This window comes from Phocoena sinus, chromosome 1 (genome assembly GCF_008692025.1).
Source record: "Phocoena sinus isolate mPhoSin1 chromosome 1, mPhoSin1.pri, whole genome shotgun sequence".
Taxonomy (NCBI): Eukaryota; Metazoa; Chordata; class Mammalia; order Artiodactyla; family Phocoenidae; genus Phocoena; species Phocoena sinus.
In genome coordinates this window covers 34,956,180-34,971,507 of record NC_045763.1, presented here as the reverse complement: position 1 = coordinate 34,971,507, position 15,328 = coordinate 34,956,180, and the positions used below count along the sequence as shown (strand labels likewise).

The window sequence follows — 15,328 nt, the reverse complement described above, 5'->3', positions numbered from 1 at the left end:
GATTGGTTCAGGATTATGAAACTTAAACTTATTATAAATAGAAAGGGCATATAGGTTTCATAATATATTATCCACCTACTCCATAGGCCAAGAAAGCTAAAGGCCTCTGAGATCTATGGTCATTGGTCTTAGAGACAATGCTCAGCATTTTGGTAACGCTGGTAATGATGAAATAAGATGACAACACTGGAGCAAACGCTGTTCTGGCCAACGACATGTGCATCTAGGGTGGCTTCTTAATCTTCAGATTGGGACATTTAAGCACCAGGAAGAGGATTCAGTACAGTGTCTCAGTATTGGTGGTGGCAGAACCGCTCTCAGCCTGAAGCTCTGCAAGCCTACAGCATTCTCCTTGATATACCCAATGTGGAAACAGGCAATATGGCCATAAACCACAGAAATAATAAATAAATTATGGCATTTCCTTACAGTGGAATACTCTACAGCAAAGAAAATGAATGAACAATGGCTATACACCACAACATGGATGAATCTTCCAAAGTAGATCATCAGAAGACAGATACAAGGTGTGTATACTGATTGATTATATTTATAAAATATTCAAAAGCAGGCAAAACTGAACCATACTGTGTGGAATTCATAACAGATGGTAAAACTATAAAGTAAATCAAGAGAGTAATTACTTAAATTAGTGGTTCCTGCTAAGATGGAAGGAAATGGGATTATGGTGGGAAAGAGGTATGCAGGGGCTGCTGGTATGCAGGCAATGTGCTATTTCTTGTCCTGGGTGGTGGTTACATGGGTAGTCACTTTGCAACAATTCATTAAACTGTATATTTATGTTTTGTGTACTTCCTGAGTGCTATATTTCACAATAAAAAGGTTTAAAGGCAACAAATAAGTATTCTGGTTTCTTTTTTTTTTTTTAATTATTATTATTATTTTTTTGCTGTACGTGGGCCTCTCACTGTTGTGGCCTCTCCCGTTGTGGAGCACAGGCTCCAGACGCACAGGCTCAGCAGCCATGGCTCACGGGCCCAGCCGTTCCGCGGCATATGGGATCTTCGCGGACTGGGTCACGAACCTGCGTCCCCTGCATCGGCAGGTGGACTCTCAACCACTGTGCCACCAGGGAAGCCCAGTATTCTGGTTTCTTAACCAGTCTTACAAGTATGCCTAACGTTAGCCAGAGACCCAGAGTTCGATTATCTCTGAGTGCATTTTAAAAAGTAATCTCTAAATTGGCAAAGCTGAGGTTCGAAAATGATCCCAAATTGAGGAAAGGGATAATACGGAAAGATAACTCTACACAGGAAAGACAAAAACAGACCTGGGTTTAAATTCTGACTCCACAATTTGGTAGCTTTGTCACTTGAACAGTTTTTTATATATGTATATATATATATATTTATTTTCTTTATTTTTTTAGTTTTTTGGCTGTGTTGGATCTTAGTTGCAGCATGCAGGATCTTTGTTGAGGCATGCGGGATCTTTCGTTGCGGCTTCTCTGTAGTTGTGGCGTGCGGGTTTTTTCTCTCTAGCTGTGGTACGCAGGCACCGGAGTGCGTGGCCTCTGTAATTTGCAGCACACGGGTTCTCTTGTTGAGGTGTGCGAGCTCAGCAGTTGTGGTGCGCGGGCTTTAGTTGTCCCGCGGCGTGTGGGATCTTAGTTCCCCGATCTGGGATCAAACCTGCGTCCCCGGCATTGGAAGGCAGATTCTTTACCACTAGAACCACCAGGGAAGTCCCCTGAACAGTTTTCTCACCTATAAAATGTTTACCTTTCAGGGTTGGGAGGTTTCTAAGAGATAAAGTGGACAAACTGTCACTACAGGGTAGTTGGCTATTGCATATGACTCTGCGTAAATGCCTGGCCCAAGGGACCAGCCAAAAGAATGATGTCTCATTACTGAAATGGTAAATAATTTACCCCACCATGAAGGAGATTTAAAACAGGACAAAAAATATCTTCTCTTTTTATCAAGCTCTCATTTACCCATCCCTGAAGGACTCGTTCATTAATCAACAAATATTTATAGGGTGCCAACCATATATAAGATGTCATGATCTGTTGTTATTGTCATTGTACCTTGACAAAGATGTAGTATTGCTAGTGTACGCTCACAGTGGACAGTTAAAATGGTCTAAGAAAGGTGTTTGAAGGGAAAGGTAAAAGGTTGTCTTGAAATGTGAGAAAGATTTGGAATTAAATTTAAAACTACAAAGGCTTGGGGCTTCCCTAGTGGCGCAGTAGTTAAGAATCCGCCTGCCAATGCAGGGGACACGGGTTCGAGCCCTGGTCCGGGGAGATCCCACATGCTGCGGAGCAACTAAGCCAGTGCGCCACAACTACTGAGCCTGTGCTCTAGAGCCCGCGAGTCACAACTACTGAGCCTGCGAGCCACAACTATGGAAGCCCGCACGCCTAGAGCCCGTGTTCTGCAACAAGAGAAGCCACCGCAATGAGAAGCCTACACACCGCAATAAAGGGTAGTCCCCACTCACTGCAACTGGAGAAAGCCTGCGCACAGCAACGAAGACCCAACACAGCCAAAAATAAAAATAAATAAATTTATTTAAAAAATTACAAAGGGGCTTCCCTGGTGGCGCAGTGGTTGAGAGTCCGCCTGCTGATTCAGGGGACACGGGTTCAGGCCCCGCTCCGGGAAGATCCCACATGCCGCGGAGCGGCTGGGCCCGTGAGCCACGGCCGCTGAGCCTGCGCGTCCGGAGCCTGCGCTCCGCAACGGGAGAGGCCACAGCAGTGAGAGGCCCGCGTACCGCAAAAAAAAAAAAAAAAAAAAAAAAAATTACAAAGGCTTGAGGGAATATGATCAAATTCAAAAGGGTGAGGACAGGGAAGTTTATCCAAATAATCCTAGAATTCCCAAAAGGGCTTCCTTTGAAGTTGGAAATAAATGACTATTTGTTTTCCTCCATATCTCCCCTACTAGACTGTGAGCTCCTTAAAAGTAGGGACCTTTCTTAATCCATTTTTATGCTGCTTTTTGAATAAGGTCATTGATCCTGCTACACTAGGGGTGGCAAACTTTTCATATAAAGGGCCAGAGAGTAAATATTTTAGCCTTTGTGGGCCATATGGTCTCTGTCAGAACTACTCATATCTGCTTTGGTAGTGCAAAAGCAGCCGTCAATAATATGTCAACAAACAGGTATGGCTGTGTGCCGATAAAACTTTATTTACAAAAATGGAAGGCAGGCAGGATTTGACCCATAGGTCAAAGTTTGCTGACCCCTGCACTAGGGGATGAGAACTGTGTCTGTTTTGCATATCATTAAACCCTCAGTATTGACAAGATGGCCTGCCTTGTGTAGGACTGATGCTCAATAAATATTTGTTGAATGTTGAATTCCAGAATCTTAGATAGGGGCTTATATTAGGTTCCTAGTATATGTTTACAGAAGTGAACCACAATTAAAAGAAAGTTCTATTTTACATGATGGTTCAGTTTGAATATTTTTGTGGTTCATAAAACTTACTCTTTTTTTTGGCTTCACTGTGTGGCATGCGGGATCTTAGTTCCCCGACCAGGGATTGAACCCATGCCCCCTGCAGTGGAAGCATGAAGTCTTAACCACTGGACCGCCAGGGAAGTCCCCTGTGTTTCATAAAATTTAGATGAATCTGTGGATGGCAGTTCTATATAGATTATTTTAAAACAAGCATGTTTGGGGGATGTTCCCCCAAATTTCTGATGCACTCATGTCAGGAAGAACAACTTTGCTCTCTCATGATTTGTACCTTGGTGCACTTGATATTTGATTCAACCAATAATAATGAATGCACCTATTAGAGACAAATACATCCAGAGATAGAACTAGGGCAGTACCATCAGTGATTTAGTTCAGGTCATCGAAATTTACTAAGTGCTAAAAGGTCTAGGTAATGATTTCAAAAGACTGCGTAACTTAAACCTTTTCATATTTACAGGTTGACAGCACACACAGCCTTTCAGCAGCAGAGAAACCATTGAGCTGTGTACCTACTCGGTAGGGAGAAGTTAAAGGAGGGAGTTACCAGATAGCTCACATTGTCTACCCATCTGGGGACTCTGTCATGAATTATCAAGTTGAGGAATTCTGATTCCTTTATTCCCAGGGTAAATTGAGCAATCGAGACTCTTAAATGAAGGATACGCCCACTGGAGTTACCTTAATGCTTTCTTCCTGAAGTAAGCTGTTATGCTGCTTTAAGTCCAAGTTCTTTCCTCGCTCATATCGAAGCTCCTTTTCTGCTGAGTTGCATAGAATCTGGAGCCGGTGCAAATTCTGGCGAAGTTGCTGTAGCTCCTCTTGCTGCTGGTGTTTCCGTTTTTCTCCAGATGATGGATTCTAAAGCAAATGTTTTACAAGGGGAACATGGACAATTTGAAAGAATGTTGGTAAAACATGGGTTCCAGCTGTCAGAATGTGACTATTCACATGTAAATGCTTTTGGAGTTAGCTTAACTAGAGCCAATTACTCTTTTACATGTATGGCTAGTTGTACATGTTCATATAGTTTAACTCCTGTTATATTAGAGTGAAAATATTGAAGAAGTTATGCGAACAAGAATAATTAAGCATAGAAAATTAACTTTCTTATTTTTCATATTAATGAAGTGGAACAGAAGCGTGGGCAGTTTTAGAGCAAAACGTGCTTTAAATAGGGAGTTTAAAGAGTCAACATATTAAGATGCAGTGTGTGAACGTGTATGTGGGTTGCGTGTGTACACACGCGCATAATGTCTGTTGGCAAAAGGGAAGAGAACATTTAGCGAGAGATACTAAATTACCAGGTTTCCTCATCACTTTCCTTTCACTCCCCAATGATTCTCCTTCGGTTACTCCTCAACAACGCACTCTTCTGCCAGGTCTCTCTGGCACAATAAAACTCACATGACCAAAGGAGGAGTTATTTAGATTTTCTGAAAGGTAGGCACACACAGCCATGCTGAGTAGACAAAGAATTCAACCTTCTCCAGTTCAACAGATAAGATACTGTCTGTTTCCTGAATCCTGGTCCAGTGTGCTTCCTGTTCATGACGTTCTGAAAAGCCCATGTCATTATTCTAGTTTATCTTGCTTATAACAGAATTGCCACACTGAATTCCCCAAGTCCTGTTAGCCCTTCAGTTCCTGTCTTGGTTTAGTCAGAAAGGCAATCTAGATCCAATTTGCTTGTCTTAAGAGCAGCAAGTATCTAAGATCCCTGGTTAGCTCGCTATGGGTAAATGCACAGTTCATCTACACATGTTCCAGTGATATTTATTCATTATTACAGAAGAATACCTAATTGACATATTCTGATTTTACCCAATAGTCTTGAAAGTTTGGTTTAATGTAAATGTATTCCCAAGACTCAGATCTATTTTGGGCGGGGTGGGGGGGGGGGAGGGGGGCCATTACATCAAAGTTTTGGAGACTGCAAGCCTAAGGGCAAATCACAGATAAATTCACCAAGATAATCTAAGACAGACACCCTGGGGGGGTTTTGGGAGCCAGCTTGCCAGCCTTCCTTAGAAAATTAGCTTGACGTGAGGACTATATGCTTTCTTTGAGCTTCTCAGCAAGTGGAAGCAGATGACAAAACTGTTAAAGGGTCAGGCTGTAAAGGAGACAGACCAGGTTCCACTACAAAGTGTCATTCTAGGCCAATTATTTAACCTCTCTAAAGCCTCAGTTTCTTCATCTATAAAGTGGCAACAATAATATTTCTGCCTCATTGTATTGCTTAATATACACAGAGTATTAAGTATAGTGCCTAGAGCATAGTAAAAAAATGTGAAACTACATTTTCAACCTATAAAATTAAGATAATTAATGGTGGTTCAAATATGTTTCAAGAATAGTGGGAAAATAATATCTAGAACTCAGCTACTGCAACCTCACCAGGAATACTGTTGAACAGCAGAAATTAAGCCCCGAAAGGCCATCAGCAGCCACAAATGATGTCACAAAACACATATGAACAATATAGCTCACATAGTTATTCATAATAGAGGCTCTCACAGTTTTTTCCCTATATATTTGCCATTTATGAGCATTCTTGAAAATTTGGTGTCTGGGCTCAGCCTATAGCTACCTAAATTTGCACATTATGAGATTAATAAGACACAGTACACATGGAAAGCAGCAAAGTATTAGCACCATAATCTGACAACAACAGGGGTGAAGACTAAAAACTACACACACACAAGAACTAAAAAGTAGAACAATCTATAGCTATCAGAAGGTTTTGAACCCTATACACAGAAAGAGGTTCTGAAATTATCACTGCACAGCACACTGCAGACAAAAATCTGTCTAAAATGTATTTTCTTCCTTGCTTGCTTAAACAAGTAAATGAAATAGTGTGTGTGAGTGTTTTGGGAAATGTGAATCCAAATAACACAAATATGTTATTTTTTCCCGTGCGGCCCATGTCTACCTCATTTACTGCTGTATGTGCCTTAACACAGGGCCTGGCACATCATAGATACACAATTAATGGGAATTCCCTGGCGGTCCAGTGGTTAGGACTCCGTGCTACCACTGCAGGGGGCATGGGTTCGATCCCTGGTCAAGGGACTAAGATCTCTGGTTGGGGAACTAAGATCTCACATGCTGTGTGGCATGGCCAAAAAAAAAAAAAAGAATTGATACTCAATTAATAATTAATACTGGTTGAATAAATGAATAAGAATAACACACTTCTTTCAATAATTCAAAGTCATTATTATGGAAAAAAATTACTGGCTATGTGGTATATACATTTGTTCTTTCACAAAATGGCTATTTTCCCAGATTTCCCAGAGAGTTTTTATATATTTAATAGTTTTTCGCCTCCCCCCAAGTACTGAGAAATGATTCTTCAAATAATGGGAAAGGGTAAATTAGAGAAAATTAATAAATTAACCAGGGTGTGACTTCTTATACTGTAAATTTCATTATTCTAAAAGTTCACTGATTACTTTAAGCTCATAAGCAAAGATTTTATCATCTTTGTGACCACAGTGTTCAGCCTCTGCCCAAGCCTCCTACACTGGCCCACTGCCCAATAAAGGGATTGTCTGGGATACGTAACATCAACCTCTTTTTGAATATGTGATGTCATACTTCCTTTTGGTCTTCTGAACAAATCCAGTGACTTCCTTCTCATTCCAATGTATCTGAATCTCCTGTCAGGTATATATTTTCCTTGTTTATTATGACTTGCCTAGTTTTCACTCTATCCAAACCTCTTTTCAAATATATTTTGACTTCTTTTACTAATAGTCTTCCTTGTTTTCTAAATGTACACTTCTCAAATGTCTATTATCAGTCTTCTGAATGTGGTTTACATATGAGTACAAAGCCTCCCTCTATGGATCTCAAAATAATTCCTAGAAAAGTGTGTGTAGGGAAATCTTAATTTGTACCAGAGGGAACCAGTAAAATTGAGGTAAAAGAACTGAGGTGTAGTCACTCCTTTTATTTCTCCTGCAGGCACATTTCTAGTAAATAGCAATAGCCATATTTAAAACAATTCCAAGTCTGCAGCCTTTTCCCCCGCAAAAAATGTATTTTGTATATTGAGGCTAGGTACCAGGAACAGAAAATGTGGCACAAATCCTGCCATTCTCTGTCCCACCTGCCCAGGGCAGACACTGACAATCAATCAGCATTCCTTCCTGCTGAGCCTAGAAGAAGCCTAAGAACACTTTATAATAAAATGTATCAACTGATGGGCTTAGCTGAGATTTTGATTGCTACTTTATTAACATTCGGGCCATGGTTATGATATTGCTCAACAAATATACGTTAATAGCGATATAAAAATTAAGCCTCTAACCACAGCTGATCAGAGGAAATGGAGCCAGTCAGACCACGTGTTTATATAACACCTACCTGGACGCTACTGTCATCTGAGCTATCCCCAGAGCTCTGAAACTGAAGGAGGCTCTGATTCATACAGCTCAGCCCTTCTCTGAGCCTCACGACTTCCTCAGGCTTCAAGGTCAACTGCTGTTCTTCACCTTTCATATCTTGTTTCTGCTGCGAGTCCTCCTCCTTCTGTCCCTCTCTTGGAAAAGTGCCCTCCTTTACTGCCTCCTGTGGAATTTCCTTCTGCTTACTTTCTCCTAATTCAGGACTTAGCACAAACATAATAACAAAAGACTATCAAAATGCTCATTATACTAGCAGAATATGGAGGGAAAATATCTACCAGTAAAGAAAGTGCTGTGAGCAAGATTTTCAACTTGAATTCTATAGCAGAGCAGTTATCTTATTCTTGGAAATAAACTTTAAAAACAAATGAGTCATATCATTTTTACTCATATTCAGGGAAATGACCCATCATAGATTTTTGTCTACAGGTATAGACAAACAACCAGTTTCAGTGAGTTTTTCACTTTTTCAAGTTTTAGTATGGCATTGGGCAGATACAGCTTATAAAGATTTTTTAAAAATCACTCAATAAGCACCAGGCACTTTGGCAGGCACTAGGGTTACAATAGGACATAATCCCTGTCCCTAAGGAGCTTACAATTTAGTGAAAAATAAGGATAAGTTAACAAGTGATTATATTAAGTTAGTAGTAAGTAATCTGAGGCCTGACGGATGAGTACGCACAAGCTAGGCAAATGTAAAGGTAGGGATGTGTGCATACTTGCTTGTGTGTGTATATGTTGGAGGGTGGGTTGTTGGATGACTTAATAAATAAGATAGGTAAAAGCCCAGAGGCAAAAGACAGAGTGTGATTTAGAAACATCATTTGTAATCTGTGTGGCAGGGAAACCAGTTGAGAGATTGTTGTGATCTGCGTACTAAACAACAGTGACTAGAATAGGATTGTGGGGATGGAAAGGAGGAATGGATTCTAGAGATATTTAGAAGACAATATTGATAGGATCTGTCATTTGCAGGACGTGGCAGGTGAGGGAGAAAAAGGAATAATGACTGACACCTGGATTTCTGACGGGGGCAAATGGGCAAGTGGATGGTAGCCCAAGAAGGGGGAATATAGGTATAGACTGGAGACATGCCTGGGGTGAAGACACAGATACAGAGGAATGTGAGCAGAAACCTTAGGATTAGATAAGATGAGCCAGGGAGAAGCGGGAAAGTAAGAGGAGGAGGATCATTCTGGACAGAAGCCTAAAGACTTGTAAGGAACAAGCAGAGGGAAGAGGCCTGAAGAGGAGACTCAGAAGCCAGAGAGGGAGGAGGAAAACTAAAAGGCTGTGAGCCATAGAAGCCAAGGGGAGGGAATGTACCTTTCACAGTTAGAGAGTATGAATGAAAAGTAGAGTGAACACAAGTATGCTTATTTTATTTTTATTCCCTTAATCTTAAAGTTGTTTCAGGTACTGTGGGGCCTAGCACAGGATGCTTCACAAATTATAGTTGGTGTTCAAATTCTTCAAGAAGGCAGTTTGGCAATACGGATGAAGAGCCATAAAAGTGTTCAGATCTTTTGACTGAATAATTGCATACCAATGAATTTACTGAAATAAAATAACTGACAAGAAGAAAAAAGCTGATTGTATAATAATGCTCAGAACCATGGTATTCAAAATAGTGATTAAATGGAGACACAGAAATGGCTAAGAGGATTAAAGAGAAACCAACTTGAAAGTGGTATGAAGACTATTCATCAACATTAAATACTTATTAAAGTAAGATGGTGGAACAATAAATAATATATATGTATATATGTGTATAAACATAACACATACTATGGGAAATGTAAATATAGAAAAAGCTGGAAAGGAACACAGGAAAAATTGTGTCTATGGAGTTTTTTCCCTTTTAAGATTCCTTTAACACTGTATAAAAATGAATTAAATATTTTATTTTGAACTCAGCAGTTTTTTAGAGGTAATATATTTAAATGATTAAAAACATGAGATAAAAAGTAAAATGCTTTAAAAATAAATTTCTGATAAAATAACGATTCTTTTCATCCTCCATAAACTCTTTTCCTTTTCCAACTCCCAATGGAAGCTAGATATACTTGAAGACTGGGAAAATGCAAACATACACCTATTATTATTTTTAAATGGGAAAACTGACTTCTGCATTCAGGAAGATAAAGTAGACATACTTTTCCCTATTTCTCCTACCAAGTACAACTAAAAAGCCTGGACATTATATATAAAACAAACATAAGAAGACTCTGAAAGGTAGAAAGAAGTCAGATCAGCTAGGTAACTCAGGACCTGAAGAACCACATGGTTGTGGTTTCCTAGGTTTTCTTGTAGCCTCATATATCCTAGACTTAAAGCTGAAGAAGCTGGCAACCTAGACAACACCAAGAAGCATAGACAAAAGGCTTTTTACTCTATACAGAGGACCAAGAAAAGGACAACCAAGCAAGAAAGAAAACTTTCAGACATTATCCACTTTATTCCAGCCGAACGCCATAGAAAAAACTGTGGCTCCACCCCACTCATGTCGGCAAAGGTCAAGCTGGGAGCCCACACTTCCACTTTCACCAGGAAAATGAGGCACAACTCCCCTGCTGCCGGTAGTGTCAGAGGCCAGTGGGGAGGAGGGACTTTCATCCCTGCCAGGCAGTACCAGACATGGGGAGTCTGGACTTCCACCCCCACCTGGCAGTAAGGAGATACCCTTCTCTTTACTGGGGTAGTTTCAGAGGAGGCCTAGTGGAGAGTCAGGACTTTTACTGCTGCCCTGCTCATGATATCATGGAGGCCAAGTAGAGAGCAGTAACAAGGCATCCTTCACCATCACAGTCAGAGCAGTCCAAGCAGAGACCTAGTGGGGAGTAGGAACTCCCACCATGACCAGCAGTAATGAGGAGCCCCTCTTTCCTTGGGTGTCCATGGATGCTGAGCGGGGAACCTGGACTTCTACCCCAAGCTGGGGTAGACAGCACCCCCCTCCACATACCCTGCCAGAGTGGTATCACAAGAAGCCAGCTAAATAGAAGGTTAAAACAAGACCAAGAGTTTCATAACATAATACCCCAAATATTCAGATTTCAATCTAAAATTACTCATCATACCAAGAACCAGGAACCTCAACTTGAATGAGAAAAGGCAACAATTAGATGACAAAATCATGATGACAGAATTATTTAACAAATATTTGAAATCAGACATCATAAAAATAATTCAATGAGCAATTATGAACACATTTGAAACAAATGAAAAATAGAAAGTCTCAGAACTAGAAAGTCTCAGCAAAGAAATAGAAGATATAAGAAAGAACCAAATGGAAATTTTAGAATTGAAAAATACAATAACCAGAATTTTAAAACTCAATGGATAGAATCTACAGCAGAATTGAGGGGACTGAGAAAAGAATCAGTGAGCCTGAAGACAGAAGAATAGAAATTACCCAGTCTGAAAAACAGAGAGAAAATAGACTGGGGAAAAAGGAAAAAAACCAAAAAAACACTGCCTCTGGGAACTGTGGGGCTATAATAAAAGATCTAATGCTTTTGTTATGGATCCTGGAAGGAAAGGAGAATAGGCAGGACAGAAAAAGTACATGAAGAAATAATGGCTACAACCTTCCCAAAAGACTTAAACATACAGATTCAAGAAGGCGAGTGAGCTCCAAATAGGATAAACCTAAAGAAAACCATACCAAAAAACATCATAGTCAAATTTCTGAAAACTAAAGACAAATAAAAAAACCTTGAAAGCAACAAGAGAGAAACACTACATTACAGAAAGGGAAAAACAATTCAAATGACAGCTGACTTCTCATCAGAAACTACAGAGATCAGAAGGAAGTGGCATAACATTTTTCATATGCTGAAAGAAAAGAACTGTCAATCCAGAGTCCTATACCCAGTGAAAATATTCTTCAGGAATGAAGAGGAAATCAAGATGTTCACAGATGAAGAAAAATCAAGAGAATCTGCCACTAGCAGAACTACTCTAAAAGAACAGCTAAAGGAAATTCTCTATACACATAGGAAATGATAAAAGGAGGCATACTGTAACATAAGGAAGGAAGGACAGAAAGAGTAAAAATCTGGATAAATACATTTTTCTTCTCCTTTTGAGTTTCCTAAATTCTGTATGATGGTTGAAGCAAAAATATAGTACTGTCTGGGGCTTCCCTGGTGGCGCAGTGGTTGAGAGTCCGCCTGCCGATGCAGCGGACACAGGTTCGTGCCCCGGTCCAGGAAGATCCCACATGCTGTGGAGCAGCTGAGCCCGTGAGCCATGGCCGCTGAGCCTGCACAGCCGGAGCCTGTGCTCTGCAACAGGAGAGGCCACAACAGTGAGAGGCCTGCGTACCGAAAAAAAAAAAAAAATATATATATATATAGTACTGTTTGATGTGGTTCTAAATGTGTGTAGAGAAAAATTTTAAGACAAACTGTATTATAAATTGGGGAGGGTAAAGAGACATAAAGGGAGGTAAGGTTTCTACATTTCATTCTAACTGGTAAAATGTGTGTGTGTGTGTGTGTGTGTGTGTGTGTGTAAAAAGTAATGCCTAGAGCAATGACTGTAAAGCTATAAAAAGAAGCACACTCAAAAACATTATGGAAGAACCAAAATGGAATTATTAGAAAGTGTTCATATAACCCACAGGAAGGCAGAAAACAGAAAACAGACACAAATAACAGAGAGAACAAATAGAAAATCAAAACTGGAAAAATAGCAAACTGGGACTTCCCTGGTGGTCCAGTGGTTAAGAATCCACTTTCCAATGCAGAGGATGCAGGTGCGATCCCTGGTTGGGGAACTAAGATTCCATATGCTGCAGGGCTATTGAGGCTGCAAGCTCTAGAGTCCACACACCACAAGTAGAAAGAAGCCCATGCGCCGCAACAAAAGATCCCACATGCTGCAACAATGATCCCGCATGCTGCAACTAAGACCTGATGCAGCCAAATAAATAAATATTTTTAAAATAGAAAACTTAAGTTCTAATATACCAATAATTACATTAATGGTAATTTGGCCAAACACACCAATCAAAAGACAGAGATTGGCAGAGTGGCTTAAAAAACAAGACCTAACTAGATGCCGTTTACAAAAACTCATTTCAAATATAATAATATAAGCAGGTTGAAGGCAAAAATGGATGAAAAAGACATATCATGCAAATATTAATAAAAAGAAAGCAAGAGAATCTATATTAATATCTGATAAAGTAGACTTCAGAAATAAAATTAAAAGAAAGAAAAAGAGAGGGACATTATATAATGATAAAAGGGTCAATTCACCAAGAAGACATAGCAATCCTAAATGTGTATGCACCAAACAACAGAGCTGTAAAGTATTTGGAGTAAAAACTGAATAACTGAAAGGAGAAATAGATAAATCCACAATTACAGTTGTAGACTTCAACAACCCTCTCAAAAATTGATAGAACAACTAGATAGAAAATCAGCTATATCAGTTGATACTGAAAAACCGTTTGATAAAATGTGACACTCATTTATGATAAAACCTTAGAAAAACAGAAATAGAGAGAAACTTCTTCAATTTGACAAAAACCAAACAGCTAACATTGTATTAATGGTGAAAACTGAAAGCCTTCCTGATAAGATTGGAAACAAGACAGAGATATTCACATTCATTAGTTTTATTCAACATATTGCTGGAAGTTCTAGCTAGTGCAATTAGACAAAAAAGGAAGTAAAAGGCATACAGATTGGAAAAGATGAAACAATCTGAAATTGCATGATTTTCAGATGATATGATTGTCTATGTAGAAAATCCCAAGAAACATTAAAAAAAATTAAAAAGAGCCTAGAACAAATAAGCAAGTTCAGAAAGGTCACAGGATGCAATATAAATAATATTTCTGTATATTAGCAATGAACACATAGACACTGAAATTTAAAATACAATACCATTTATAATTGCTCAGAAAAATGAAATACTTAGGTGTATATCAACAAAACATGTGTAGGTCTTGTCTGCTGAAAACTATAATATGCTGGTGAAAGAAATAAAAGAATATCTAAATAAATGTATGACATACTGTGTCCATGGATTGGAGGATTCTACATAGGAAAAGATGTCAATTCTCCCTAAATTTATATACAGATTTAAAACAATTCGTATCAAAATTCCAGCAAGATTTTTTGTAGCTAGACAAGATTATTCTAACATTATATGTAAAGGCAAAGGGACTAGATAGCTAAACAATTTTGAAAAAGAATAAAGTGGAATCAGTCTATCCAGTTTCAAAACTATATTATACAGTTACAGCGGTCAAGATTGTATGATATTAGTGGACAGACACATAGATCAATAGAATAGAATTAGAGAACCCAGAAGCAGAAACTCACAAGGCCTAAGTCATTTTTGTCAAAGGTGCAAAAGCAATTCAATGGAAGAAAGACAGCCTTTTCAAGAAATGATGCTAAAACAATTGAATATCTATAGGCAAAAAAAGAGAATCCTATCTAAGTTTCATACTGCATATAAAAATTAACTCAAAATAGATCATGGGCTTAAATGCAAAACTATGAAACATAGGAGAAAATATTCAAGATTTAAGGTTGAGCAACTAATTCTTAGATTTAACATCAAAAGTATGATCCATAAAAGGAAAAATTGATACCTCATCAAAATTAAATTTTTTTTTGCTCTGAGAAAACCTTGTTAAGAGGATGAAAAGACAAGCTACAGACTGGGAAAAATACTTGCAAGTCACAGAGCTGACAAAGGACAAGTATCTAGACTTTATAAAGAACTCTCAAAATTTAACATTAAAAAACAAATCCAATTAGAAAATAGGCAAAAGATATTAAAAGCGATAACACCAAATGCTAGTGAGGATACAGAGAAACTGGATCACTCATACACTGCTGGTGGGAATGTAAAATGATATAGTCACTCTGGAAAACAGTTTGGCAATTTCTCAAAAAAAGAACAAAACACAACTAACTAAAATTAAATATGCAAGTACCAGGTTATCCAAAATTGCACTCCTGGGGATTTATCCCAGGTAAATGAATAATTATGTTCACATAAAAGCTTGAATATTTACAGCAGCTTTATTCATAATAGCCAGAACTGGAAATAACCCAGGTATCCTTCAATGGATGAATGGTTAAAAAAAAACCTGTGGTATATCCATACCATGTAATACTACTCAGCAATGAAAAGTATCCAACTACTGATACTCATAATAACCTAGATGAATCTCCAGAGAATTATGTTAAGTGAAAAAAGTCAACCCTAAAATGTTACTTATTGTATGGATACATTTATATAACATCATTGAAATGAAAAACTTTTAGAAATGGAGAATAGACTAGTTAGAATAGAACGGTGCCAGGGGTTAAGGAGGGGGTGAAGCGGGAAGGAAGTGGGGGTGGCTATAAAAGGGCAACATGAGGAATCCTTGTGGTGATGGAAATGTTCTGTATCTTGACTGTATCCATGTCAATATCCAG

At 38.8% G+C, this 15,328-nt stretch overlaps 1 protein-coding gene across 5 annotated transcripts in view; it reads right to left on the bottom strand.

The window, feature by feature from the left end:
- CCDC30 (coiled-coil domain containing 30) overlaps nucleotides 1–15,328 on the bottom strand; it is a 162,879-nt gene that overhangs the window by 49,802 nt on the left and 97,749 nt on the right. For all 5 annotated transcript variants that reach the window (XM_032609275.1, XM_032609293.1, XM_032609284.1 and 2 more), the window contains one exon: nucleotides 4,135–4,314. In XM_032609275.1, the coding sequence (XP_032465166.1) occupies nucleotides 4,135–4,314 (180 nt within the window). The remainder of the gene's footprint in view (nucleotides 1–4,134; nucleotides 4,315–15,328) is intronic.